The sequence below is a fragment of the Myxine glutinosa genome, chromosome 4 (genome assembly GCF_964187855.1).
Source record: "Myxine glutinosa chromosome 4, kmMyxGlut1.1, whole genome shotgun sequence".
Classification (NCBI taxonomy): domain Eukaryota; kingdom Metazoa; phylum Chordata; class Myxini; order Myxiniformes; family Myxinidae; genus Myxine; species Myxine glutinosa.
This window is the reverse complement of record NC_136264.1, coordinates 68,378,504-68,405,800: the sequence shown is the minus strand read 5'-3', so window position 1 is coordinate 68,405,800 and position 27,297 is coordinate 68,378,504. Positions and strand designations below refer to the sequence as shown.

The following is a 27,297-nucleotide window of genomic DNA, read 5'->3' as shown; positions in this document are numbered from 1 at the left end:
TAACATGCTATAAAAAAAACCGAGGCGAATTCCTTACAACTGTATGAAGAAACCTGGGCTTAATTTGTCTGAAACGGTCCGAAGGTGAAGCATAAAGTCGAAGGCCTATACGTACCGTTTTGTTGGAAGACCCGTAACGCTGATGCTTTCGATATTTGATGGTCATTTTAACAATGGGTTTGTTTGTGTTTAACACTGAATGAAAAACGTAAAGGTAGACCATGGCGATTGTGATATATGACAGGTTTGCTGATATGTTCGGCATGAACGGCATTTAAATCAAAATGGAGGAGTGTCAGCCGCCGTACCGCCGTAATGACATCAGAGGTAATCACATCACCCTGTCATTTGACCAGATCCTCAGCTCTTATTGGTATACGTTTGAGGGGACGGGCGGACATACATACATACATACATACATACATACATACATACATACATACATATACATATACACAAAGAATTAAGTTAAGCACCCCTACACAACGAATTAAGGTAAGCACCCCCTAATATATATTCTTTGTGTATATGTATACATTGGCATATATTCTAAGGTATGTGAGATCAAATAATGATTGGTATGACATTAGCAATTATCCATTGATGAAATTGAGTGATCAAAGTGAAAAAAAGTGATTGGTTGAGTCAGTGATCCGATCACGTGGGTCCTACACACGTTATTGACGCAAAGATCGCTAGAGGTCTTCTCAGAACAATGACTGTACGTTAGAAAACATAAACGTCATCCACACTGTCCGTGATGGACCTATAGCTCCATACTTAAATTGAGGTGAAAATATGCCTAAAATTCCCAAAAAATTTCACCTTAAATTATTCAGAATAAAATATTGAAAACGGCATGATTGTTATGTTTTTATGTGACCATAATATCACTTCTCCAGAAAATATAGCAATATCATGGGTATATTACACTGTTTTGACGACAACAAACTTGTAATGTGCGAGGTTGTAAAAAAACGGGGGGGGTGCTTAACTTAATTCTTTGTGTATACATACATACATACATACATACATACATACACTGTTCAAGACAGCTTTGCCCTTTGGGCTATGCCGTAAAAAAAACCACAGGAGAGGAGGCTGGAGTTCTTTAGAAATAGTTGAACTTGTTTACACGCACAGATGATGAACACAAGGTGTTAACAGAAAGAACTGCAGCCAATGCTGCCTGTGGCAAAATTTCTGTACGAAAGGAGAATATTTTGGTTGTATTTCAGGAACTACACCAGCAAATGCTTTTTTTTTTGTATGAATATCGCCCCAGACAAGGCATACAGCCACTCTAGATAAGGGGCTAATAGAACGTTAGAAAAATATAAGGATAAAGCAAAACAAAATAAAAATAAAGAACAAAATAAATAAATAACAAGAAAACATCCAAGACACAGGAAATAGCAGAAGTCGGGTAAAATGCTATTAAACCTCGAAGATGTAGGATGTATGAATTGACATTCCTCTAAAAGCAGAGTAAATCGTAGGATAATGGGAAGCATGTTGCAGGTCGTGAATTACAGAGTGAGACAGCACGGGGGATAAAACTATCTGCACAGCCTTTCGTTCTGCACTTTGGATCAGCTATAGTGTATCGGTATGCAAAGATGGCAAACCAAGTCTTGGATCCAAACACTCGTATGGGAGGAACCAAGTTAGAAAGTCCAACAGAACATTTACCATGAAAATATCTGTAGAACAACCCAAGAGTGGCAATCGACCTACGGTGAGAGAGTGGTTGAAGAGTTGAAACCATCTCCACACCAACCAAGTTGACTATGCGTTTCTGGAGCCAATAAAGTAATGATAAGTGGCAGGCTGGTGCTCCAGCACAAATGTGACAACAGTACTCCATGAGGGGACGGATAGTTGCCTTATACAGGTACAAAATGGCCTCAGGAGGTAAATACCTCTGCACTCGATAAAGACAACCAACTCGCTTGGAAGCACTCTTAGCAATACCAGAAATGTAATTATCCCAACGGAGGTTATAAGACATGTCCAGACCAAGAGGCTGAAGCTCTGATGATTCTGTTAAGGTTGAAGACCACATGTGCACATCAGGGAAAGACCTGTTTCTAGAACCAGATATGGACAACAGTTTAGTTTTCTTTGCATTGAAGGTTACCAGCCAATCGTGCCCCCACTTCAATACATTCTCCAAATCATTGTCAGGAGAAACTCCAACCTCATCACGAGTGGCATTGAGTGAATCACCAGATGTACAGTAGAGTGAGGAATCATCAGCATACATGGCCAGCTGAGACAGAACATTATCAGGAAGATCATTGATATAAACAAGGAACAATGTTCCTTGCGCATAACAATGCTGACTATGCATTTTAAAGCCGTGATCCACAGGTGGAAAAAATGGATAAAGCGCTAAGTGTGTGGATCGAGGATCAGAATCAGAAAAGGTCCCTCTGAGTGGACATGTAAAACCACGGCCAGCTTCCGCGCCGCTGGGCCCCGCGTAGCACGCTACACGCACGAGCTATAACCACGCCCAGGAGGACTGTGATTGGTTGGTGTGGAAGGCGCGAGGAGGGTCGGCAAACGGCGGGAAGCTGCGAGGCTCTGGTTGGGTGCCGCGCCGAGGCTGACGTCAACGCCAGAGGTCATAAAAAGAGCGCGCAGATTCCTGGCCATGGCAGTCCCGGTGCGATCCCGAGTTGAGAGAGTCCTGTCCCTGGTTGAGTGAGGAGCTTTATTCTGAGTTCAGAGTTGGATCGCAGTCTTGGCCCTGGTTGAGTTGGCTTGAGAGTTGGCTTGTGAGTCCGAGCCAAGTGGAGTTCGCTTGCTTCGTGCAGCCCCGCGTTGGACCTTCGGTGCATGGACCTCGTGGGGGTCGACGAGGAGCCTGGAGTGGGTGCTGGCCCGGGCCTTCGCGGTGCTGGGGCGCTGGAGCGAGGGACCTCGTGGTGTGCAGCGGAGATTGGACGGACAAGACGACAAGACCAGATAAGACCGCACGCCACGTACACTACATAGCGAAAGTGTTATTTTCGTGATTCAGTCCCCTGTTTGTGTTTGAGGTCTGGTGTGTGGGATCCCAATTTAGGAATTTTAGTTAATATCGCGTTTCCCTGTCCCTGCCTTTATTTAATAAACCCTGGTATTATTTTCCCCTTCCATTCAAAAGCTTGTGTCCGTGTCGAGTTAATTTCCTTGCAGGATCGAAGCTGCAGTCGGCGCGCTCCAGGTAAGCATTTACCGCAGCTCCCACTTTCCTTCTTCCTCCCGCACGACCATAGCAAAATCCGTATTGGCCGTCGCCTCAATTAAAGCTGTTTTCGGTCCATCCGCAAGCCTCTGGTATTAACCGGAGGCTACGCACGACAGTATGTATGGTTTATTCTTGTCAGCCAAGAACTTTCACCTCTGTTATAACATGTTCTTCAGGTTTTGTTTCGTGTATAGTAAGTGAAAGGATAAGTTATGGAGGGTTAGCTTGCCAGCCATGAACCTAACCCCAATTTTTCCCATCGGTCCTTTGCTTCACCATCTGCGGCACTTTCCAGGAACGTAACCCCAGTGAATAGTGAAGTTTAACTGACCCTCACATTAGACTACCTCTGCAATATCTAGCATGACAAATAAATTTTCAGGGACAGAGACAAATTTACCTTGGAAGCGTACGAATCAAGTTTATTACCTCTGCCACCGAAGGTGGATGGAGGTTATGTTTTCACCCCTGTCTGTGAACAATATATCTCAAAAAGTTGTAGACGGATTCGGACGAAATTTGGCAGAGAGGTAGTGTATGTGACACTGACGAAATGATTATATTTTGGTGAAGATCCGGATTCGGATCCGGCTAATATAATTTTAAAAGTGATTCTTACCATTGGCAGGTAGGGCCAAAAACGATATATAGCAGGATATCTCAAAAAGTTATGGACGGATTTCGACAAACCTTGGTGGACAGGTTGGGTGTCTGACGAGGACAAATATATACGATTTTGGTGAAGATCTGAATATGGATTCAGATGCAAGAATTATTTAATTTTGAAGCGATTCTTCACCATTGAGGGATCGGGCGAAAAGCGATATACAACATGATATTTAAAAAGGTTATGGATGACTTATGACTAAACTGGGTGGATGAGTTGGTTAGGTGACAAGAACAAGTGATTAGATTTTGGTTCAAGTCCGAATCCAGATCCGGCCTATCAGTGCGATACAAAAAAAACTGTTCAGCCTGGTGGAGATATGTGCTCTACCGAGTGCCGTTCTAGATTGAAATACTGTTGTCATGCTGCAAAGTTTCTTTTAATTTAGATGTAGTTTTTAACGCAAGTATGGTTCTCCATTTTACAAAGTGAAAAGTACTTTATGCCGTGTACATGCGAAAAGTACGTGTGCATAAAATGGATGTCAAGGCCATCGTGCGGTACCTTAGAAACCCAGCCCAGATTCTAAAGTACCGACACACAAAGTCTGGAGCCTCTCGGACCTAGGTGCTACGGGTTTTTTTTTTTTTTTTTGTATACTGAATCGAGGCTCGTGAAAGAGCTGACATTTACTTCACAAACAAATCAACCAGACAAACAAAATATATAAAAAGAGGGAGCGGAAGACAAGAGAAGGGGAAGCACACAAACACTTGAGAGCACACAACATTTAAGAGCAGGGAGATGTGTGGGAGGGAGAGGGCTTGGGGGGAGGAGGCGTGGGAAGGGGGGGGGGGTGGGAGAAGTATAAAACACAAGGACACCAAGGACTTCCAGGACAGAAGTTGGTATTTCAAAAAAGTGGAATTGGGGTGAAATTAGCGGGGATAGAAAAGATCAAGGTTTTGGATGGGGGAAGATAAGAGATGGTGGTGAACAGCTGTTTTAAAGACCTGGAGGGTGGAGTGGGATTGAAGAGAGTGAGGGAGTTTGTTCCAGAGGCGGGAGAAAAGAGGGATGAAGGGGTGAAGGTGAGCAGAGAGTCTTGATTTTGGCACTTTAACCATAAGAGGGTTGCAGGCAGATCTTGTGCGACCTGTCGGAATATTTGTTGGACAGAGCCCAGAGAGAGCTGGGGGGAGCAAGGCCAGAGAGGAGTCGGTAGAAGACGGAAAGACCACCAACCTGTCTGCGGTGCGTGAGTGAGAGGCCCTTGGAGTTAGCTTCATTGCGGGAGATTCCAATGATTCTGAATGCTTTGGTTTCAACAGCGTGAAGACGAGCTAGGTGTGAGGCAGGAGCACCAGCCCAGAGGGGAGAGCAGTATTCCATTGAGCTGCGGATGAAAGCCTTGTACGTGGTGAGGAGCTCAGCTGTGCCAAGGAAGGACTTCGCACGACGGAGGATGCCCAGTCGGCGACTGGCTTTGGAGGCCAGATTTGAAATGTGGTTTTCCCAGGAAAGATCATGGCAGATAGTCAGACCCAAAAGCTTGAGTGACAGAACTTCTTGGAGAGGATTATTCAGAAAGTGGATGGGAGGGTTGTCCAGTCGGTCTTTTCGGAGAGACATCGTAAGAGTGTGAGATTTGTCAGGATTGAAAGACATGTTCCACTTGTTTGCCCAGTCTGTGATTTTGTCCAGGTCTGCAGAGAGTGAGGAGGCTGCAGACTGCCGATCTGAGGGATGAAGAATGGAGCGACAGAGAGTAGAGTCATCAGCAAAGAGATAGAGAGGATTTTCAAGAGCGTCAGAGAGATCATTAATGAAGACCAGAAAAAGCACAGGGCCCAGAACACTGCCTTGGGGAACTCCAGCCTGAACAGGAAGAGGAGATGAGAGAAACCCATTCAGGGCCACACGTTGACTACGACTAGAGAGGAAGTCCGCCAGCCATGCGTGGAGATTTCCATGGATACCAAAAGAGGAGAGTTTGGTGAGCAGAGCGAGGTGCCAGACCGTATCGAAGGCACGTGATATGTCAAGGGAGACAGCTCTAATTTCCTGTTTGGCATTGAGGACCTCCATCCATTGTTGAAAAAGCAGAAGCAGCATGTCCAGAGTAGAGTGACCAGGTCTGAAACCAAATTGATGATCAGAGATCAAGCCATTGGAGAAGAGGAAAGATTTCATATCTGAAGCAATGATGGATTCCATGACTTTGCTGATAATTGGGAGAAGGCTGATTGGTCTGTAGTTGCTGGGATCTGTTTTTGCACCTTTTTTGTGCAAAGTGGTGATGTTGGCAGATTTCCAAGCAGATGGCAGATGACCTTGAGCAAAAGAGAGGGTGAAGAGAACAGAGAGAGGGAGTGAAAGAGCGGAAGAACAAGATTTTAGGACCCGTGGGCTGATGCCGTCAGGTCCAGTTGCAGAATCAGAGTCGAGGGTTGACAGAAACTTTTCCACCTTGTCAGGAGGAAAGGACACAGAGTCCAGGAGCAGCTGGGTACGACTGGGTACGGTGGGTACAGAGAGGGATGGGCTTGGGACACAGGATTTAGAGGCAAACACAGAGTTGAGGCATTCAGCTTTTTCACGTGCGGAGTCAGCCGTGTGGCCATTTGAGGTGAGGGAGGGGATGGAGGGGGAACAAACACCAGAAACAGATTTGACCAGACACCACCAGGATTTGGAAGAGGGAGACAGATAAGAGAGTTCTGTCCTGAGAACGGAGAGATATTGTTTCCTGGCTCTCCTGAGGGTGGACACACACTTGTTTCGGGCTTTGTGAAAGGAAATGAGATTTCCTTCCATTGGATTTGCTTTCCCGGAGACGAAAGCAAGTTGTTTCTGGGCAATAGCCTCACCACAAGATTCCGTGTACCATGGACAGGAGGAAGGATATGACAACTGAAGACGAGATGGGATAAATCTGTGCATGAGAGAGAGCAATTTACTTTGGAAGAATTCCCAGGATGAGTTGATGTCAGAGGCGGTAGAGATGGGAAACCAGTCCAGATGATTGATGGCTGCTTGAAGACCTTGCCAGTTGGCCTGAGTGAAATGCCAGACTCGTCGACGCTGAGGAGGCTCTCTGAGAATGGTCAGAGAGATGTCCACTTTAACAAGCACATGATCAGATGAGCCGATTGGAGCAGAAGAAGAGCAGCAGACATTTTCAGGAAAGTTAGTCATAACCAAGTCCAGAAAAGAAGAAGCTCCGTTGACTGAGATTCGGGTCGGGAAATTGACAGATTGGGTCAGTCCCAATGAGTCACAGAAGTCCTTTGCTGAAGAGCCATGGCTGGTGAGAGAGGTACCCACACCCAGCCAACTGGCATGGTGACAATTGAAATCACCACATAAGTTGAAAGCAAATTAAATATTTACAAACATGACAGAAATGGTTGAGGGTCCCCAGCTGCTCCTGGTCAACTCATTACTGCTCATCATTTAAACCTCCAAGTTTCTTTTAAGTGGGTTATATATTATACCTTCGCCCCTAAATTGTATTATTTCAAGTCAATTGATTTTGAGATGCTGCCCTTTTGTAATTAAAGTCACACAATGCTGCCAAGTTCAAAGCAATTGGTAGGAATGAAAGCATTTACTTTAAGTTCAGGAAGGATACAATAATTCCCTGCTGCAGTGCCAACGAAGGCAGTTTATTGTCATTGGAGCATGGTCAACAAAAATAACCGAAACAGCGATGCGCCGTGTTCGATTGCTTCGTACGCGCACAGCGGTGTGCCCACACTAATAAATGATGCAGCCAAATAAGATCAAGTTTGTCTTGCAGAAATATGGATGAGATATTATGTTTTTACACTGCCAAATAGATCCATTTGCTTCAGGGTTTTCACACAAAGCTACAAACCTTCGGTGACCCGGACGTCCTACGAATTCATGACTACGGCTACGGATCCCGGATCCCGGACCGGTGACTACGGCTCGTTGTGATACGTTGTGCTACAATGTGCCCGGTTGTGCCCGGTGTGCTACGTTGTGATATATTGATTGTACTCTTGATTCCTATTATTGTTGTACTGTTATTCTTGCGTGATTTTTAATACAAGATTTGTTTGTATTATTGGTGTTTGTATTATTTGCAATTGGTGTGGTTTCACCATTGATTTTTGACACAGGATAACATATTTTTCTGCCGTGACTCCTTTCGGGGCTCAGAGGTACACCGTGACCAGGGGGTCGGGGAGGAGCACGTAACATAATGATGCAGCCAAATAAGATCAAGTTTGTCTTGCAGAAATATGGATGAGATATTATCTGCTTTTACACTGCCAAATAGATCCGTTTGCTTCAGGTTTTCACAAAAAGCTACAAATTAATGAAACAAGTTTGACATCAAGTGTGTACAGGAGAGGCATCTTGGATAGCAACATTTTCACAAGGATAAAAATAAAATACAACAAAAGGCAACACAGGTAGGGTTCTGATATGTCGTAATGGAATGTTGCACATAAAGCTAACCACAAAATGATAAAAGTGGTTCGCATTTTTACAATTAGGGTCGCTTGGTAAGCTACATCAACGCCCGATTCAATCATGATGTCCGCAATTCTACATCTATCACCGATCCTGCTAACTATTTTAATTAACTAGTTCAAAAAATTGACAGCTGTCCATGTAATATTCTTGATCAGCATGCTCCTCTGAAGTTATGTCACATAGTTGACAAACCCGATGATCGCTGCTACAATGGTGAGATTGCTGATGAGAAAAAAATCCAAAAGACTCGAGAGTTTCTGGAACATATTTAAGCTTGAAGTGGACAGAGGGATGTATTAAAAGCAGCGGAATCTTAAGGAAAAGCTCATTACTACAACATGCACATCTTAGACTGTGGTAGTGACCAAAAGGCTTTTTCAGGTTGGCAACAAGCTCATACACAGAAAGACATCTCCTGCACTCCCCTCACATTCTTCAGCTTACAACTCGGCATTATGACTTCTTGCAGTACTGCACTTCACTGCAAAGATCCAAAAGATGAGGCATGACCTACTTGTCACACAAGATGCAAGTGAGGAGGAAAGTGAAGTAGTTCCTCTAGGAAACCTAGTTCATGATGCAGGCCTAGCATCTCTCAATACCCAAGTGGAAGGAATTTTAAGGCTTGTACCATCAAAATCCTGTTCCTTGGATCATTTGCTGACATCATTGATAAAGGATTACCTTGAAGATTTTGCCATTCCTATCAACAGAATAGCAAATCTTTCACTCGCTCCTGGAAAATATCCAGAGAAGTATAGGAAGGCCTTTATGACCACTTTTGAAGAAACCTTCCCTGAGTCATAATGACCAGGCCAACTACCGGCCAGTGTCTAATTTGCCCTTCATATTCAAAATTGAGAAAGTGGAGGCAGCTCAACTTAACACCTACCTCCGTGATGACAGCCTTCTGGAGACCATGCAATCTGCGTACAGCTGTGAGCATAGTATTGTAACAGTGCTACTTAGGGTGCACAATCATATGTGTGCACTGTTGATAAGAAGCAGGTACTCCAGCTCATTATCCTTGATTTATCAGTGGCATTTTACACCCACAGCCATTCATTACCACTTCACAGACTCGCCATGACTTTGGCATTCAAGGATTGGCACTCGACTGGTTTTCTTCGTATCTGCAAGGGAGAAGGCAGGTTGTGCACGTCCAGGGAACTTATTCTGCACGGGCGAATATAAATTGCTGCATCCCACAAGGTTCAGCTTTAGGGCCCTTGTTGTTTCCTCACAATATTGCTCCAATAGGACAAAATGTAAGATGCCATGGTCTTCAAATGCACTTCTACACTGATGACACCCAGTTGCACATCATGTTCGACCCAATATCTGACAGGGAAGTGAGCTGTGCCAGTAAGGACACCCAGCACATAAATTACATCAAGCGGTGGACGACGGCAGAATATGCTGAAGGTCAACGACAGGAAAACAATGTCTTGCCATTTGTTCTCCACACAGGAGTTCCTCTGGCATTTATCTGCACATACCAGTGTGCTGGCTGAAAGGTTACGGAGACAGGTACTGTTCCGGCCATGGACCATTATTTATGAAATTCTCTTACAGCCAATATTTGAACAATTGATAATTTTGAGCAATTTAAGAGAGGACTGAGTCTTCATTTTTCAACAATCATTTCATAACCGACATTAGGAAGAACTGAAAGCACCTTTCAAAAGCTGATGTGGCAGATATATTGAATGAATGAATGAATGCTGTGTGGATTAATTATTATTATTAGCCCCACACTTTGTGGAAAAAACGGTGGGATATTGTATCGTAACACCCCAGTTTAAGTCGCCCCATTTTATGTCGTTTTCGTAAATACGTCGTCATGTTATTAATACCACTTCTCAATATTCTTAGTCTCAACCCACACTTACATCATTTTAAATGCCACACCTTTTATTCTCGAGCGTTTTCAGAACTTGCAAGACTGATAAAGACCCCAGAATACATCAGTAAAGTACCAAAGCGGGAGATTGCAAAATCGCTGAAAGAAGTACTGCAGTTTACTTTGCACATAAATAAATGTACTGTGCTGTAGATTGGCTGAGAGGCATTGCGAAAGTGTTACCTTAGAATTGAAATTAGATGTTATTCATTGAACGGATGCTGGTGAATGCACCCTTTATGTTGTCGGATTATTAATTTTGCCTCCGATCGATAAATATGGCGACGTTCATGAAAGGAGGAAGAAGATGGCCCACCACCTTCAACCGCTTCCGGAATAGGTATATTTTTTATTTAAATGTATCTGGTAATTGTTTATTATTTTATTTATATGTATGTGTACTTGAATATGACTGTCATGAATCAAACAAGACTGATGATAGTCGAACAACAGCGTACCCGGGATTGTTTGATACTTTAGATGAAGAGGATAGTATGACCTGGGTGGGGATAAGAGTTAGAAGTTAGCAAATAATGTGAAGTATTAAAGTTTTTTGACTTCAGGCATGGACAGCCTGTTCGTGAATGACTTGGGTAAAAAAAACAGTGAATGGCAAATGATGAATCAATAAATTCCACATTCCTGTGCCACCTTCAGTCGATTGTCAGGCATTGACAACACATTCTCCATATTTTCATTCCAAACAGCATCACTCAGCATTCCAATCACAAACTAGAAAGCATCTGAAAATGCAAAGCCCATGTACGTTTGTATTCAGATTTATTCTTCGGTCAGATGGTTGCCTTGCCGTAGTTGCCTTGATTGAAAATCCTCTCTATCTCTTTGCTGACGACTCTACTCTCTGTCGCTCCATTCTTCATCCCTCAGATCGGCAGTCTGCAGCCTCCTCACTCTCTGCAGACCTTGACAAAATCACAGACTGGGCAAACAAGTGGAACATGTCTTTCAATCCTGACAAATCTCACACTCTTACGATGTCTCTCCGAAAAGACCGACTGGACAACCCTCCCATCCACTTTCTGAATAATCCTCTCCAAGAAGTTCTGTCACTCAAGCTTTTGGGTCTCACTATCTGCCATGATCTTTCCTGGAAAAACCACATTTCAAATCTGGCCTCCAAAGCCAGTCGCCGACTGGGCATCCTCCGTCGTGTGAAGTCCATCCTTGGCACACCTGAGCTCATCACCACATACAAGGCTTTCATCCGCAGCTCAATGGAATACTGCTCTCCCCTCTGGGCTGGTGCTCCTGCCTCACACCTAGCTCGCCTTCACGCTGTTGAAACCAAAGCATTCAGAATCATTGGAATCTCCCGCGATGAAGCTAACTCCAAGGGCCTCTCACTCACTCACCGCAGGCAGGTTGGTGGTCTTTCCGTCTTCTACCGACTCCTCTCTGGCCTTGCCCCCCAGCTCTCTCTGGGCTCTGTCCCGCAAATATTCCTTCAGGTCGCACAAGATCTGCCTGCAACCCTCTTTTGGTTAAACTGCCAAAATCAAGACTCTCTGCTCACCTTCACTCCTTCATTCCTCTTTTATCCCGCCTCTGGAACAAACTCCCTCACTCTCTTCAATCCCACTCCACCCTCCAAGTCTTTAAAACAGCTGTTCACCATCTCTTATCTTCCCCCATCCAAAACCTTGATCTTTTCTACCCCCGCTAATTTCACCCCAATTCCACTTTTTGAAATACCAACTTTTGTCCTGGAAGTCCTTGGTGTCCTTGTGCTTTATACTTCTCCCTCCCCCCCCCCCCCTTTCCCACGCCTCCTCCCCCCGGGCCCTCTCCCTTCCACACATCTCCCTGCTCTTGGATGTTGTGTGTGTGTGCTTCCCCTTTTCTCCCCATCTTGTCTTTCCGCTCCCTCTTTTTGTGTATTTTGTTTGTCTGGTCGATTTGTTTGTGAAGTTAATGTTAGCTCTTTCACGAGCCTCGATTCAGTATACAAAAAAAAAAGATGCTCAAAATAACGAAAACGGTTAAAAAAAAACAAACAAAATGAAAATTGATTATTTTATGCAGCCTTGACCTTTAGATCTAAAAAATAATCAGCTTCTAGCTTTTGATTGGTGAACCAATTCAGTAACACAATATGCAAATTTTTAAAATTTCAGGTCAATTGGACAAAAAGTTATGATTTTATGCAACCATGACCATTTGATGTAAAAAAATAAAAATAATAATAAATCAATCAACTCCGACCTTTTGATTAGTTAACCAATTCAGTGACCCAATATGTAAATTATTTAAATTTCAGGTCAATCGGGTGAAAATTGTTGATTTTACACTATCTTGGCCTTTGACCTTTGATCGGAAAAAAAAAAACCCATCAGCTTCTAGCTTTTGATTGGTGAACTAATTCAGTGACCCAATATGCAAATTCTTAAAATTTCAAGTAATTCGGGTGAAAATTGATATAATGTGATGCTGACCTATGACCTTTTCACCAAATTCTTGTTTTGCCTTCTCCATATTCTCATAATAAAGCTTTGTTGAAAATTTGATGAAAAAACAAATGGTAAATTGAAATTTCAGGTCAATTGGATGAAATTAATGATCTTAGGTGAAGCTGACCTTTAACCTTTCAACAAAAGCATTAATTTGGGTTCTCCATATTATCACGATAAAGCTTTGGTGAAAATTTGAAGACAAAACTGAAATGGTAAAAAAAAAGTTCACGCACAGACACACAGACCACGATTGCAAAACCTCGTCTCCTGCTCATTAATACTATAAAATATATCAAAATATAATGTTAAATCATGATTGTATTGGGATATCAAACCAGTGAACCGTCATCTGTTCACTTCGGATTCAGGAGCAAGGTCCGTTTCGATCGCATTACAAAATCATTGTATTGAGGAATTTCTGAAACCTCCTACCTACCACCTTATGACACCCACTGGGACCCCAAAACGTTCCACAGAAGATTATTATGTATCCTTTTAGTAAAATATGCAACTGCAATAGTTAGTAAATGTGTCCCCTGTCATGTGACCATATCCTCAGCTATGATTGGTGTACGTACAGACTACGGACAGACAAACGTTGTTCTAGACGGCATTGCCCCACAGGCTGCACCGTAAAAAAAAAGAAAAAAAAACGATAAAAGAAAAAGGGAAAAATAATGAGTAATATGGGTAAAAAGCAAAATATAATACCTGAAGTGGTCCGTGAGGTACGTATCCCCGCTTATTCCATGAACTATTTTGAGAAAAACTGCTTTGATTTTCGTCGTTTCGATATTCGTTGCACTTTCAGGAACGCACCCCGATGGAAACCGGGGTCTTACAATATTGGCTCCGTCTGTCTGTCCGTCTATCTCCTCAAACGGTTGGGGATAAATTCACTAAACTTGGTCGTTATTATCACCACATGGTGAGAAGGTGCAAAAGCAGTGTCATTTTTTGCTCCATCCCTTGGGGTGGGGTCATAAGATCAAATACCGAAAAATGCCCTATTATCTCTTACACGAGCATCAACTCTATATACAAAATATATATACAATATATATATATACACAATATACACAATATATATATATACAATATATATATATATATATATATATATATATATATATATATATATATATATATATATATATATATATATATATATATATATATATATATATATATATACAATATGCAATCTTATGCTTATGCAATCAACATATGCTTATGCAATTGGGGGACGCACAAAATATGTAGCGATTTTTTGGATTTGGCCCCCGGTTCATGCCCCAGGAGGTGGGGACTGAGGGATCACAGGGTTCAAAACGGGGATTTTTTTTTTAACTCAGAATTTGATATTGGGTCATTCCTGGTGGAACTTTTTGGCATCTTTCAACTTTTCTTGGTGGGAAGCGTGGGGATTTGTGATGGCGCGCCATCAACTTTGCTCTAGTTTTATCATCACTATTATTTATTGTCCCCCGTCGCACAGCGTAGCGAAAGGGGGACTATGGCTTTCCCCTCCGTCCGTGTGTCCGTGCGTGCGGGCGTGCGTGTTTGCGTGTGTGCGGGCGTGCGTGCGTAAGCGAAGGACCGCATTCGAATTTGGTGTGTGGGTGCAACCCACGTCAAAATCCAAGATGGCCGCCGCCATGTATGTCTGATGCCATGTATGTCTTAACCTTGTGAGATGAATATCTTGAAAAATAAGCAAAGTACCAACTTCTAATCTGGTGTGTGGGTGTATCTAGGCATAAGGAAGAACGCTATTGAAAATTGGGTCGCCACGTCAAAATCCAAGATGGCCGCCACCATATATATGTCTGAAACTTGTGGGCGAAATATCTCGAAAAATAAGCGAAGTACCAACTGCTAATCTGGTGTGTGGGTGTATCGAGGCACAAGGAAGAACGCTGTTTAAAATTGGGTCGCCACGTCAAAATCCAAGATCTAATTTAAGTTTTGGAATGCTACACCATGCTCTCACAAAGCAGAAAATGCCTCCAAAAGGCAGATTAAACGCTGACAGCTCGTTTCTATTAATTGAGCAGTTTCTCTGGCAAATATGTGGCTTTCATGGCTAAGAATTTTGCATTTGTAAACATGTCTCTCACAGCCTGCAAAGTCCGACTCCTCTTCGAGCTGCTACACTAGTGAGATGTGCACATGATGTTCCTTTCCCTACAACCATGACAGACTGCAACTGGGTGGCTGGGTTTAATGACAAAACAAAGTGAAAGCATATGAAGTAAGTGGTTAATGAAAATCTTGTTTGAACTGTTAGTAAGCAAAAGACCCACAAGTGTAATTGTGAGCAATATATATGCAGAACTCTGTGGCTTAAAGCACAGTGAGAGACTTCCATACACCTGCCAAATATATATCAGCTTAAATTGCCATACTCCAGAAGCATTTAACAAACATATAATTAAAATACAACCTTAACACCCTATTAACTTCATTAAACACTCAAGCACCTCGTAACATTCAAATTCGATTCAATCCATCGGCAGCATCTGCATTGACTGACCGCAATGGGCCAAAGATCTGCTCTTTGCATCGGGCAACATGGGATCTTTAATGTCCTAAGCCCTTCATGTTCAAAAGAGAAAGTGGAGGCAGCAACAGTATTTTGTTGTTAAACAGCAGCAAATGCTGTTGTTGTGCAAGTGCAAGTATGTGGACAGCCAATTTGAAGGACGGTATACTCTACAATACAGCACAGCACCTACAGCTGATAATAAAAAAGGAAATTCGATTCTGATCATGTTGAACCACAGTTTGAAGTAATGCTGACCAGGCGGCTCTTCTTCAGGAATATTCATCCACAGGACTTCACACGGAAACCAAATCGCATGTGCCATACATACAACAGTCGGATGCAACACACAAGTGTCCAGGTTGATGTCGGATTACTCGACTGACTTTATATTCATTGATGACCACTGCCGTAGTTGAGAGATCAATATCGCCGAGCACTGCTTTATCCCATAGAAAAGACGAGAAAGGTACTTCGTAGAACGCATACCTCTGCCAGGCTGAGCAGGTCACATTTTGTATCCCACCGACGGGCCAGATCTGCATCCAGACCTTAACCAAAATCGAATTGGCTTGATCTTGTCACCTACCCAACTCTTCCACAATAAATCCACAACATTTTGAAATATCATGATACCAATCGTTTTTGACCCGATCTTAATGGTGAAAAGTCATGTGAAAATTTAAATAATTCTGAAATCTGGATCAAGATCTTCACCAAAATCGAATCAGTTCGTCCTTGTTACACAACAAACGTGTCAACCAAGTTTCATCCAAAGCCGTCCATACCTTTTTTGAGATATCCTGCTCACAGAGAGACAGCCAAACAGGGGTGAAAACCTTTGCTGGTGGAGGTAAATATTGAAACTTACCATTTGTTAATCCTCAATTTCTTAACACTTGTGAAATCTCAATTTGTTTTTTTTTTGTTTTTTTTGTTTTTTTTGTATACAAGATCGAGGCTCGTGAAAGAGCGAAAATTAATCACACAGAAAGACAAACAGACACATAAAACAAATAACATCGGGAGCGGTAGACAAGATGGGGAGAGAGGGGGAAGGACACAAACACAACATTTGAGAGCAGGGACCGAGAGACATGGAGACATCGAGAGATCTGTGGGAGGGAGAGGGCTTTGGGGGGGAGGCATGTGAAGGGGGGAGGCATGTGAAGGGGGGGAGGCATGTGAAGGGGGGGGGGGGGGGGGTGGGAGAGGTATAAACATATGGACACTGCCAGGATTTCCAGGAAATAAGTTGGAATTTCAAACAAGGTGGATCTGGGGTGAATTAGTGGGGGTAGAAAAGATCAAGGTTATGGATGGGGGAAGATAAGAGATGGTGGTGAACAGCTGTTTTAAAGACCTGGAGGGAGGAGAGGGATTGAAGGGAGTGTGGGAGTTTGTTCCACAGGCGGGAGAAAAGAGGAATGAAAGAGTGAAGGTGAGCAGAGAGCCGAGATTTCGGCAGTTTAACCATCAGAGGGATGCTGGCAGAGGGTTGATGACATACACGGTCACCACATGCAAGAGTCCCATCAACAACTTGATTACGATCACCGACATGAAGGAAAATAACTGGTAATTATAAAAAGATTCAATGCATCAAAAACCCAAATGAATATAATTGGTGCAACAAGAAAAAAAAGGAAAAAAAATCAGAAATGAACGTGTTGGTGGTTGGGGAGAGGAGGGAGGGGAGAAAAGATCCTTGAATATCATAAGTGAGCCCAGTGGGTGATTCGTTTCTATGACAACGACCTCATAGATACATGGAAAATATCTGACATGACGAGCTTAGTGTCCAGAGGATAAAAATCAAAATCTTTGGTTGAATACTCCCGTCTTCACTCAGATTTGAATCCATAAACTCAGGGATGGCAATAATGCATCCTTCGTCCTTTGCCAACATCATATTGCAAATTAAAATGCAGGACAACATCACACTCAAACTTGCATTTTTGCTGCCAACAGTATTTCGAGGTGAATGGGTTCCCCTCTCATGACATCACAAATTGCCATCGTGCGTATTAGTGGTGTTGTGTTTTTGTTTAATTACCATTATATTTTACAATTGTTTAAGCCTCATAAAGGAACATTTATTTATGATTATGATTTATGTGTATATTTATTTTATTACATGATTTTTTAATGATTTATGTATTTATGAACAAGCATCATGAAGGATTATTTGTGTTTTAAAACTTAAAGACTTTCTTCAGAACGAGGATCGATATGGAGAAATGAGAATGTATCAAACGCCAATTACAAGGTTACGAGGAGACAATAGACACAATGGCACAGTTGCACAATGTTATTGTTGCATCACAGCATCAGGAAATCAGTGCTCCGATGGTAACGGAAAATAAGCAAATCAAAACGGGTGCTCAGCGTTCGTTGTGTTCGCCATAAAATCGACATTTTTGTTTCTTCTCATCAATTTGGCATTTGGCATCCATTATATCTTTTCGTTGGACCAGATTGGGATTCCAGAAGGATGCCAAAGTCCTTGAGGATTGATAAAAAAGCACTCACTAATGAAGCGCTCAAGGCAAATGACTAAATGTAAAGTTATTTGGTCACTTATTTATAGTTTTCTGCCAAAAGCAAAACTACAAATTATTAATGCCACATCAGTTGAAAATGTGAACAATAATAACATTCGAATCAAATGACTTGCCACAACTCCTAAAAACACAACACTCAATCTTTTTGATAAGTTAACCTTCTTGAAAAACGAGAGTGTTGATGAAATTTCTGAAGTGCAGGGTCCAAACCATTACATTATATCCACCATAGTTCTTGCTGATTGAAAGCAAACTCAGAGGTAGGAGAGGAGCTGACAAAAATCAAAATGGTTCATTAGAGGAAATGATTTCCAGTTTTTTCATCATTTAGTCTTGCATGAAAGGGATTGCGAGACTATTGTAATGCCGCTGTCCACCTGTCTGTCTGTCTGCGTCCACATCTATATATTTTAGCTTTAATTTTTTATTTATTCTGTGCAACCGCTTGTCCGATTGATGTGAACATTGAAACAAAGGAGGGAGACACCCCATGGAGAATATTTTATTGATAACTCTGACATCATAGGTCACATGGTATTGTGGCCATATTTGATTTAAAAAAAAAAAAAAAGGTTAAAAAAAAAAGAAATTCTTCTCCAGACCACTTAACAGATCGATACGAAACTTCATACATATATGATTGACTATCCACTGGGAATATAGTTGGAAATTTTTATCACATTCTTCATTGATGCAATTTAGTCTTAATGTGCACAAAAGTAGTCATTAAATATTCTAATATAATCAATCAGTCTAAAATAATAAAAGAGAGTGTGTCTGTCAGTCAGTCAGTATGTCTCCTCCATAACTCCAAAAGCATGAAATGTAGCAGCCCGAAACATTGCATGCATACTAAAAGAGCTCCAAAGGAGAGCATGAATGAAAACTTGGTGTTTGGGTAAATTAAACCAACAGTTTTGAAGATAATTAACGGCTTACCTTCATGAAAGGCTTTATCCTTGGTCAGCCCAACTTCACCTCACAGGGATCTTTTCATTTGGCCTACTTAAAAAGCCTTGCCTTAAAATCACGATATACTCTCACGGAATAACTAAAGTATCGAATCAAAAAATTATTTCGGATCTGAGGATCGGATCTCGTATACTAAATAAGTGTCGAATCTGGAGCAAAATCAGACAATTTTAAGAAATTAACAATTCTTATAACCAAGTATATTTATTCAAACAAGGAATTAAACTTCACTTTTTCTACTATTTGGACAATTCTACTTTCTCCTACAAATAACCAAATGCACTCGTATGCTGATGACTCGACATTCCATTCCTCCATGCTTTTCCCATTTGCCCCATCTTCCCTCACTAAATCTACATCTCGTTTCATCCCAGCCACCTCTTTAAATTCTGATTTGGACAAAATTTCCCAGTGGGGAAAATGTTAATGTTAATGCTAATGTTAATGACAAAAATATCTCAATTTAATCCATTTTAAATTTCAGGCTGTAACACAACAAAATGTGAAAAAGTCAAGGGGTGTGAATACTTTCTGAAGGTAATGTTACCCTCCCTTCCTCCACTCTCCTCCTCCCCACATCCTCAGCCTTTCCTCTCCCCTCTCAATATTTCCGTCAGTGAAGCAACGAAGCAACGTCAGCGGTTGTATTTGCCAGTAATCAATAAATCTAAGGATAATGGTTTAATGGTTATTATGTTTGTGACATAATAGGATGCATGGATGATATGGGTATATGGGCCATAATAGTAGTGTGTGCAGTTAACAATAGTATTGCTGTTCAGAATGAGTGCATGAAGTGAGACAATGCGCTCTACCGAGTGTCGTTAGAGTTCATAGTTGAATTCACAAAAAAGTGAACTGTTTGACATGACGGCGAAGAAGCAGTGGCTTAATTTAGAACCGTCTAGTCTGGGTTTTGGGGCTGGCAGGATGTGAACACAAGCCTCAAAGCTCGGTTTGAATCTCGGCCAAACTTCAAGCTAGGCAGAGTGATTCATCAATGCATGTGCCGTCCCTCGGATGCACGTTAAACTGGGCGTCTCATCTGCCGGTGTTAGTTCGTGGACGTTAAAGATCCCACATTTCAATTCACAAAGAGTAGGCGAGTTATCGCCGGCACCCTGAACAAACAACCAGCTCCAGCTGAATGTCAGGCCTGGCCAGGAGATTCGTACAAGACTTGGGCCAAACTTTCCCCACAAGATGGAATTATTTGTAGTAATAGTAATTGTAGTAATAGCAGCAGCAGCAGCAGCTGTAGCAGTAATTGTAGCAGTAGTAGTAGTAGTAGGCTGACAAAAAAAGATGAAAAATCAAAATAAGTATTGTGTCAAAGATCATGTTAGAAGTAATTTAAACTCCATTTAATTTAATCCAAACTGCTGCTGTTTCACTTTGCCTGAGGAAACTGGGGTACAAAAGGCAGTCAAATCATTTCCGGTGTTAAACTTGATTATGTAATGCCAAGAGGCTTTGTAGCAGCATATGGCCCAAGGCCGCAGAAGGCTATATTGCTTCGGTTTACTTTAACCATTGTTAAGCCAAGGCTGAAGCAACTAATGCACTTCTCTTTGTTTGAAAGGCAATCAATTGGTGTACTTACTATTTTAAAATGATTCAAATCACAAGGTCAACTGATGTGGGAAATTAATCAGACACAGATAATCTATGTTCCTGGAATTGCCAAGACTCAACAGGAACTATAAATGCATTCCAGAGAAAAGGTAAACACAGTGAATGGATTAAAGGATGTTTTCTTTTTCTGGTTCTGAAGCAGATCAGACACTCAGACCAGTTAGCAAATAAAAGCTATCCTTAATATGACGATTTCCCAGAATTTGGACACAGCCTTCAAAGACCTGCAAAAGTTTTCTTTGCATTTGGCTTAAGAAATGTCAATGCCAAATAATAATTACATATAGAAAAAATTTCCTTATGTTTGCAAAGCTTACAGTGAGATTAGGTCAAACAGGAGGCTGGCAGGATATCCGAGATGTGAGCACACACACTTATGAACTGTGTTGCCTGGGTTTGAATTCCAACTCTGGGTTTGAAATTTTCGCTCTTGCACGAGCCACTATCTTGTATACAAAAAAAACAAAAAAACCCAGCCATAAACTAACAACATTGTTTGGCAGGCAGGTCGATCCGTCAATGAGTGCCGCCCCTCGCATGGACGCGAAGAGGGCATCCCACTTGCTAGCATTAGTTGGTGGACGTTAAGATCCTATGGTGTCCTTCGCTAAGAGTAGGCGAGCTATTGCTGGCTCGATGACCAAATTATAAATTCCTGCTCTCATTTGCAGGGAGCACAGCATCAGTGGCACCGACGCACCCAAGAACGATGCAACCCCACAGTCATGTGCTGCACATGAACGAAGAGCGTAAAACAGGATGTTTTACTTCTTCAAGATAGATTTACAGTGTTGCAAGAAGAACCATTCACTGCATTTTCATCGCAACACCCATGAACCAACTGGAGCCGGGTGTTGGCTTAGCGGTTAGGGTGCCGCCTTGGGATCCTGGGTTCGAATCCCGGTCGATCGCTGAATTAACGCCAGGGGGGTTGACTCAGCCTGTCATCCTTCCGAGGTCGGCAAATTGAGTAGCAGTTCACTGGTAATTCCCTGTGTGTCGCAAGAGGCGACTAACAGGGTTGGCGGCAGGAAGGGCATCCGGCCATAAATCATTGCTTCAAAAAGGCGAACAAGGTGCCCGAAAAAAGGCCAACCCCTGCTCTGTGGGGAAAAATGGCCTCTAAAGGTGGTCATCCATGAACCAACTATACGTCACGTTTTTACATTTTCATCCAAACATCAACAGCATTTTCATCATTTAACTCAGGAGGGTGAATGATGTCGATTGGAGGTTTTCAATGATTGGTCATTGACCCACATTTGTCCAAATATCTGCTTTTACCAAATTTAAAATCCAGGCTGACTGCACACACAAGATATATTTGTTCCAATATGTGGAACGGTCTTCGTGAGGGTGTTCCATCCCACTCTTCCCTTCGGGGATTTAAGTAAACGGTGCACCTGCACCACCAACTCATGTCATTCCCCATCCTGACATTCTTTCGTACCCCCAATTAACCCATTCTAACCCAACGCTCTTAGATGCATATTGCTGTGTTTTCTCCCATTTCCTGTTAGTTTATTCTTTCGATTAATGTGTTCATCCGATGCCCCATTGCGAGTTCATACTCTCAGGCACCTTACTCTTCCATGAGTATCCAGTTGTCATAGCTATTGTTTTCCTTTTTCCACATGATGCAAGGGGTGTTTTCCACACACGTTAGAAAAGTGGAACATTGCTCATCAGACATCTTGGAAATAAAACACCAAGTTTGTCAAAATGGCAAAATGCTGCCGAATCGTCAAATCACGGATGCCTTAATGTGGTTTGACCTACATCTTAATTCTTCTTTCCTTCCGAGTTTCACTGATACTAAAAATCGCTCTCACAAAAGCATCTGTGAACTTTTCTTCTTTCTTCCCTCAAAACCAGCATTACATTAAATTTTCCTAATCTACTGAATATCCATGTCGAACATGTTGCTCATGGTTCACCTGGTTCAACGTGAACCAGAACAAAATACGAAAAAAGCAAACAGCAAATAATTAAATGGTTTCTATCAGGCAATGTGTAACTGTTTTTCCCCTGGCATCCTGGGTTTTGGTGCACGCAAAAAATATTTTGCTTATTTGTTAGTTATAACAGGGCATCATTTAGTGGGTCCAATTTCACGGACAAAGCCCAACACAAATATTTGCACTTTTGAAAGGGAACGATACAATGAAAAGCAGGCGTAGGAAGAGTGCAATTATCCCCATCTCGGCCACATTATGTTCCGACCATGTCACGCAATATATTTCAGTGATAACAAGCACGACAACAACACAAGTTTGGGGCAAGTTGTCAACTCTCATGGAACAGGCAGAGAAAGAAAATAAATTCTTATTATTTTCGGATGCAGACGGACTTTAATTGGAGATGTTTAACTCTTTATTGGGCCTCGATACTTGGCGAAATGGTTACTTTTACGAAACCTTAAATGATACATGTGATCTTTATTATCTTCATGTTTATGAGGAGAATGCATACAAGACTATCCTCAAATAATAAATCATAAGTTGTTTTAAATGATTGGTGAAGTGCCTAATAACTAGGAACTAAGCAAAGACAGTCAGTGGTAAAAATATCATGATATCTATAATAATAAAAGGCAGTGAGTGTGTGTGTGTGTGTGTGTGTGTGTGTGTGTGTGTGTGTGTGTGTGTGTGTGTGTGTGTGTGTGTGTGTATGTGTGTGTGTGTGCCAGTGCATGTCCTCTATAACTCTGAAACCATGAAACCTAGTGACCTCAAACTTTGCATGTATACTTCTCGACCACAAAGGGAGTGCATTAATTTAAATTGGGTGATTGGGTGTGTTTAAGCATCTTTTGAAGATCATATACACTAAAATTTACACAAACACTAGAAACAGGCTTATTTTGGTCAGCCTGCATTCTGTGCGTGGTCTTAATTCCGCCGTTTTGTCAAATACACCTCGCCTCAAAACAGGTCAGTTTCTGTACAAGAAAGCTTCGTATCTAAGAATGGTAATAGAGATGATCTTCATACCTACGAATCACTGCATTCCTGTATACATCGCAATGCTTATAAATGCCAGTGTTCGTGCCTTTATTTAATTTCCACAAAGATCGAGACTCTTCACCTGAATTGAATTTCAAAATTTTAACTCTGGATCAAACAAACGATCTAACAAAATGATCTTAGCAGTCGTTCCGACCGTTAAAAAAGTGTTTATTTGTTCAATCCAGACATAGTTGGACACTTCAGGACCCTCAACAGTTTGTTGGAGTACTTGCCTGGGTGCTTAAGCCGCTTGGCAAGCACTCTACAAGCAGCTTGGTAATGGAAAACCCTGATTTATATTACCTTTCATTTGCTTTGTGTTTTTTACTTTGGTCAACTTCGAGTGCTATTCCTGCGTCCGTGGGGTTAGCGCACGTTTCACTTTACCCGTTTCCCAATTCAAAGTGTGCATTGTACCATTACAAAAAAGGGGAGTTGTTGATTGTACCATTACAAAAAAGGGGGTGAGGGGGGGGGGGTGCTTAAAAAACCTCAATACTGCAATTTACTACAGTATTATGTATTCATACAATAGAATACAGGATTCACAAAATAATAATTGTATGTGACCCTGGGGTGAGAGGAGCCAAGGGAAGGAGTGGGAGGAGGGATGGGAAGGGGTGGGATTGGAGGATCTCCCTTCTGCTTGCGCTGCCTTCCCCTTCCCTCTCCTCACACTGCCTTCCCTTCCCTGCTCGTGCTGCCTTCCATGCCCTCCTCTCTCTTCATGCTGTCTTTCATTCCTCTCCCCTCATGCTGCCTTACCCTTACTTCACGATGCCTTCCCCTTACTTCACGATGCCTTCCCCTTACTTCACGATGCCTTCCCCTTACTTCACGATGCCTTCCCCTTACTTCAGGATGCCTTCCCCTCCCCTCATGATGCCTTCCCCTCCCCTCTCCTCACACTGCCTTTTCCTCCCCTCCCCTCACGCTGCCTTCCCTTCTCCTCCGCTCGGCTGCCTTCCATTCCACCCCTCTATTCCCCTCTCATAAATGCAGCCTTCGATTCCCCTCCCCTCATGCTGCCTTCCACTTTCCCCACGCTGACTTCCCTTCTCACACTGCCTTTCGTTCTGATTCAAAACCTGGAATATGTCTTTCAAACCTCAACAAATCCCACACACTCACCCTGTCTCTCTGAATGGACGATCTGGCAAAACCCTACCATCTACTTCCTAAACAAACCACTTGAAGAGGTTAAGTCACTCAAATGTTTGGCACTCAACATCAGCCATGATATTTCCAGGGCAGATCATATTTCAAAGATGTGCTCCAAAGCCAACCACCAACTGGGCATCCACCATCATACAAGGTCTTTCCTTGGCCAATCTGAACTTTTGAAAGCCTATAAGGCCTTCATTTGCAGTTTGATTGAGGACTGCTCTCCCCTTTAGGCTGGCTCCCATGCCTCACACCTTGCTCTGTGATGCCGTGGAAAGGAAGGTCTTCAAAAATCATTGGGATCTCCCTCGATTAATCTGAGTGTCTCGGCCTGTGACTCTCACACCTCAGACAGGTTGGTGGCCTGTTTGTTGGTTTTGCACCCATGTCCTCTCTTGGCTCTGTTCCTACCAGGTTTATATAGGGCACACACAGTTTGCCAGTAACCCATTCATATCCATGGTCTCTTCTACCCAAAATGACACCCATCCCCAAGATCTCCCTTTTGCCAGGTTATTGTGATCCCCCCCACCCACCCCCCCCTCACTCACGTCTGTCCATGTGTTAGTTGTTGGTTGGTTTGCTTGTTCCCTTTCAGTTTCATCCCCACTTTCTCCTTCCTCTTCTTGCTGTGTTTCATTCAGCTTGTGTGCAACTTGTTCAATGCCAAGTGTCCTTCTCTCCCCCCCATTGATCTCACTCTCACTTCCAGTCTGCCATTGATGTTTCCCCCTTTACATTTTGTCCCTTTCCATTCTGCTCCAACTCTTCCATGAGCCTCGATCATGGATACAACAAAAATCAGATCTCGATGATGACATAATTTATATCACGAATTGTTCTACAGATCTCTGACATCTGCCAAGTGAACGTTTGGCCTGATGACTTCGTGGACTCAGTGAACTTTCCATTTATTGGACAAAACTATGAAGGCAAATCGGCACAGGAATTTCATTTCAGAAACGTTTTACATTCTGAAGCTTATTCACACACAATGTTGTTCCTTAAATTGTAGCGTATCAATTAAAGTAAAATGCTTGGCAAAATAAAAGCCTCAAATAAATCATTTAAACCATGGGTCCAGCTTGCAGAAACATGGTAGTGTGAAAAAGAAGATAACCAAGTAATGATATGCATGAGATACCCTTTAAGTGACCTCATGATGTATCTTGAGCGAATGGGGAAGCAAACCAAACTGCACATGATGAGGAGATGCCACACATGTAAGAGTATATGACACTAGAACCACCCAAAATAAGATGGTTTCATAAGCAACATCTGAAAATAAATATAACAAGTCAGGAGACGACGATGGTTCACGAGCGAGCAGTATTCAATGACAAAGGACGGACTATAACCGAAACAGGCACGGACAGGCCAGGCCCGGGAATGTCAAAACGAAGGTTACTGACCTTGAATGAGATAGAAAAGAATGTATAATCAGTTATGAGGTTAGTTAGCTACACAATACCGAAAATTCGGTGAAAAATGAAATGGGGAAAAATAAATAAATAAATAAATAAATAAATAAATAAAATGAAAATGAAAAAGGAAAAATGAAAAATCGAGCTCCGTGGGGCCAGACACATGACATTGGCCTAACCAAATATTGAAACCCCTGTCAGATTCCACCAAACCCCTCGGAGAAGATGTAACTTGAACTCGATTACCCCCTAAAAAGACATCTTTTTCGGGCGTCGCTCTGCCCACAATGGGCGCAATACGCCCACTCTAGGCAGGACACAACGAGATCATGATATCAACCTCCCACCCAAGTTTCATCAAGATCGGATGATATCATCGGGTAGTTATGCTGCGGACAGACAGACACACACACAGACACACACAGAGACAGACGCACACACACGACGCACACACATGACGAATATAGTGGTCACTTGATAACTCGTGAACCAATAAGATGCATATCCAAATGTGAGGCAAAGGCAATATAATAAATTATAAAGAGATAGATAAATAAAGCATGCACACCTTCCTCCCTGCACTTCTCTCTCCACAGAAGGTTATCCTCAGCCAGGACGCGCCAGCAACGGCAGGTCTGTGCAGCCCTCAGAAGATCACGAGGTTCCAGGAACGACAGGACATACAGAGCCAACTGAAAGGAATGACAAGGAGACGGAACATATCAATGTCAACATCCTGATGCTCAGCATACATCTCGCAATATTGGCCAATCATCTCCCAAGAAAAACAACTAATAAAGGGCTTTGCGGTTTCAAATAAACAGAAGTGGAGGTATAAAATCAAAGTAAAAACAAAGAAAAATGATAACTAGAGTGTATGTTCATATAAATCGGTGTTTGGTGCCATTTCGGCACATCTTCCCTTCTATAAGTATAAATACTCGAGAACTGCAAGAACATTGAGCCTCCCAGGACAGCAATGTCAATGTCATGTCTTCTACGGATTATGATCGTATCCAGACTGCGCTGCCAGCTTTCATCAAATGTTGCCACGTCACAGGCAAAAGCATTTCGTGAATTGTCCTGTTCCGGTATTGTACTGTACTTCATAGCAAAAAAAAGGGGGTGTTGTCAACTTAAGCTTGGAATGGTGACATAAGGGGAAGGGGTGTGCGGGAGGGAAGGGGGGTCTCAATTTGCATTTGGTCGGGGACTTGAGAGGAAGGAGGGGGGGAGGGGTTCTCGACTTGCATTTGG

The 27,297-nt window shown here is 42.4% G+C and overlaps 1 protein-coding gene across 3 annotated transcripts in view; it reads right to left on the bottom strand.

Moving 5' to 3' along the window:
- FBXW7 (F-box and WD repeat domain containing 7) overlaps nt 1–27,297 on the bottom strand; it is a 541,360-nt gene that overhangs the window by 157,579 nt on the left and 356,484 nt on the right. For all 3 annotated transcript variants that reach the window (XM_078775834.1, XM_078775836.1, XM_078775835.1), the window contains one exon: nt 26,609–26,732. In XM_078775834.1, coding sequence (XP_078631960.1) covers nt 26,609–26,732 — 124 coding nt within the window. The remainder of the gene's footprint in view (nt 1–26,608; nt 26,733–27,297) is intronic.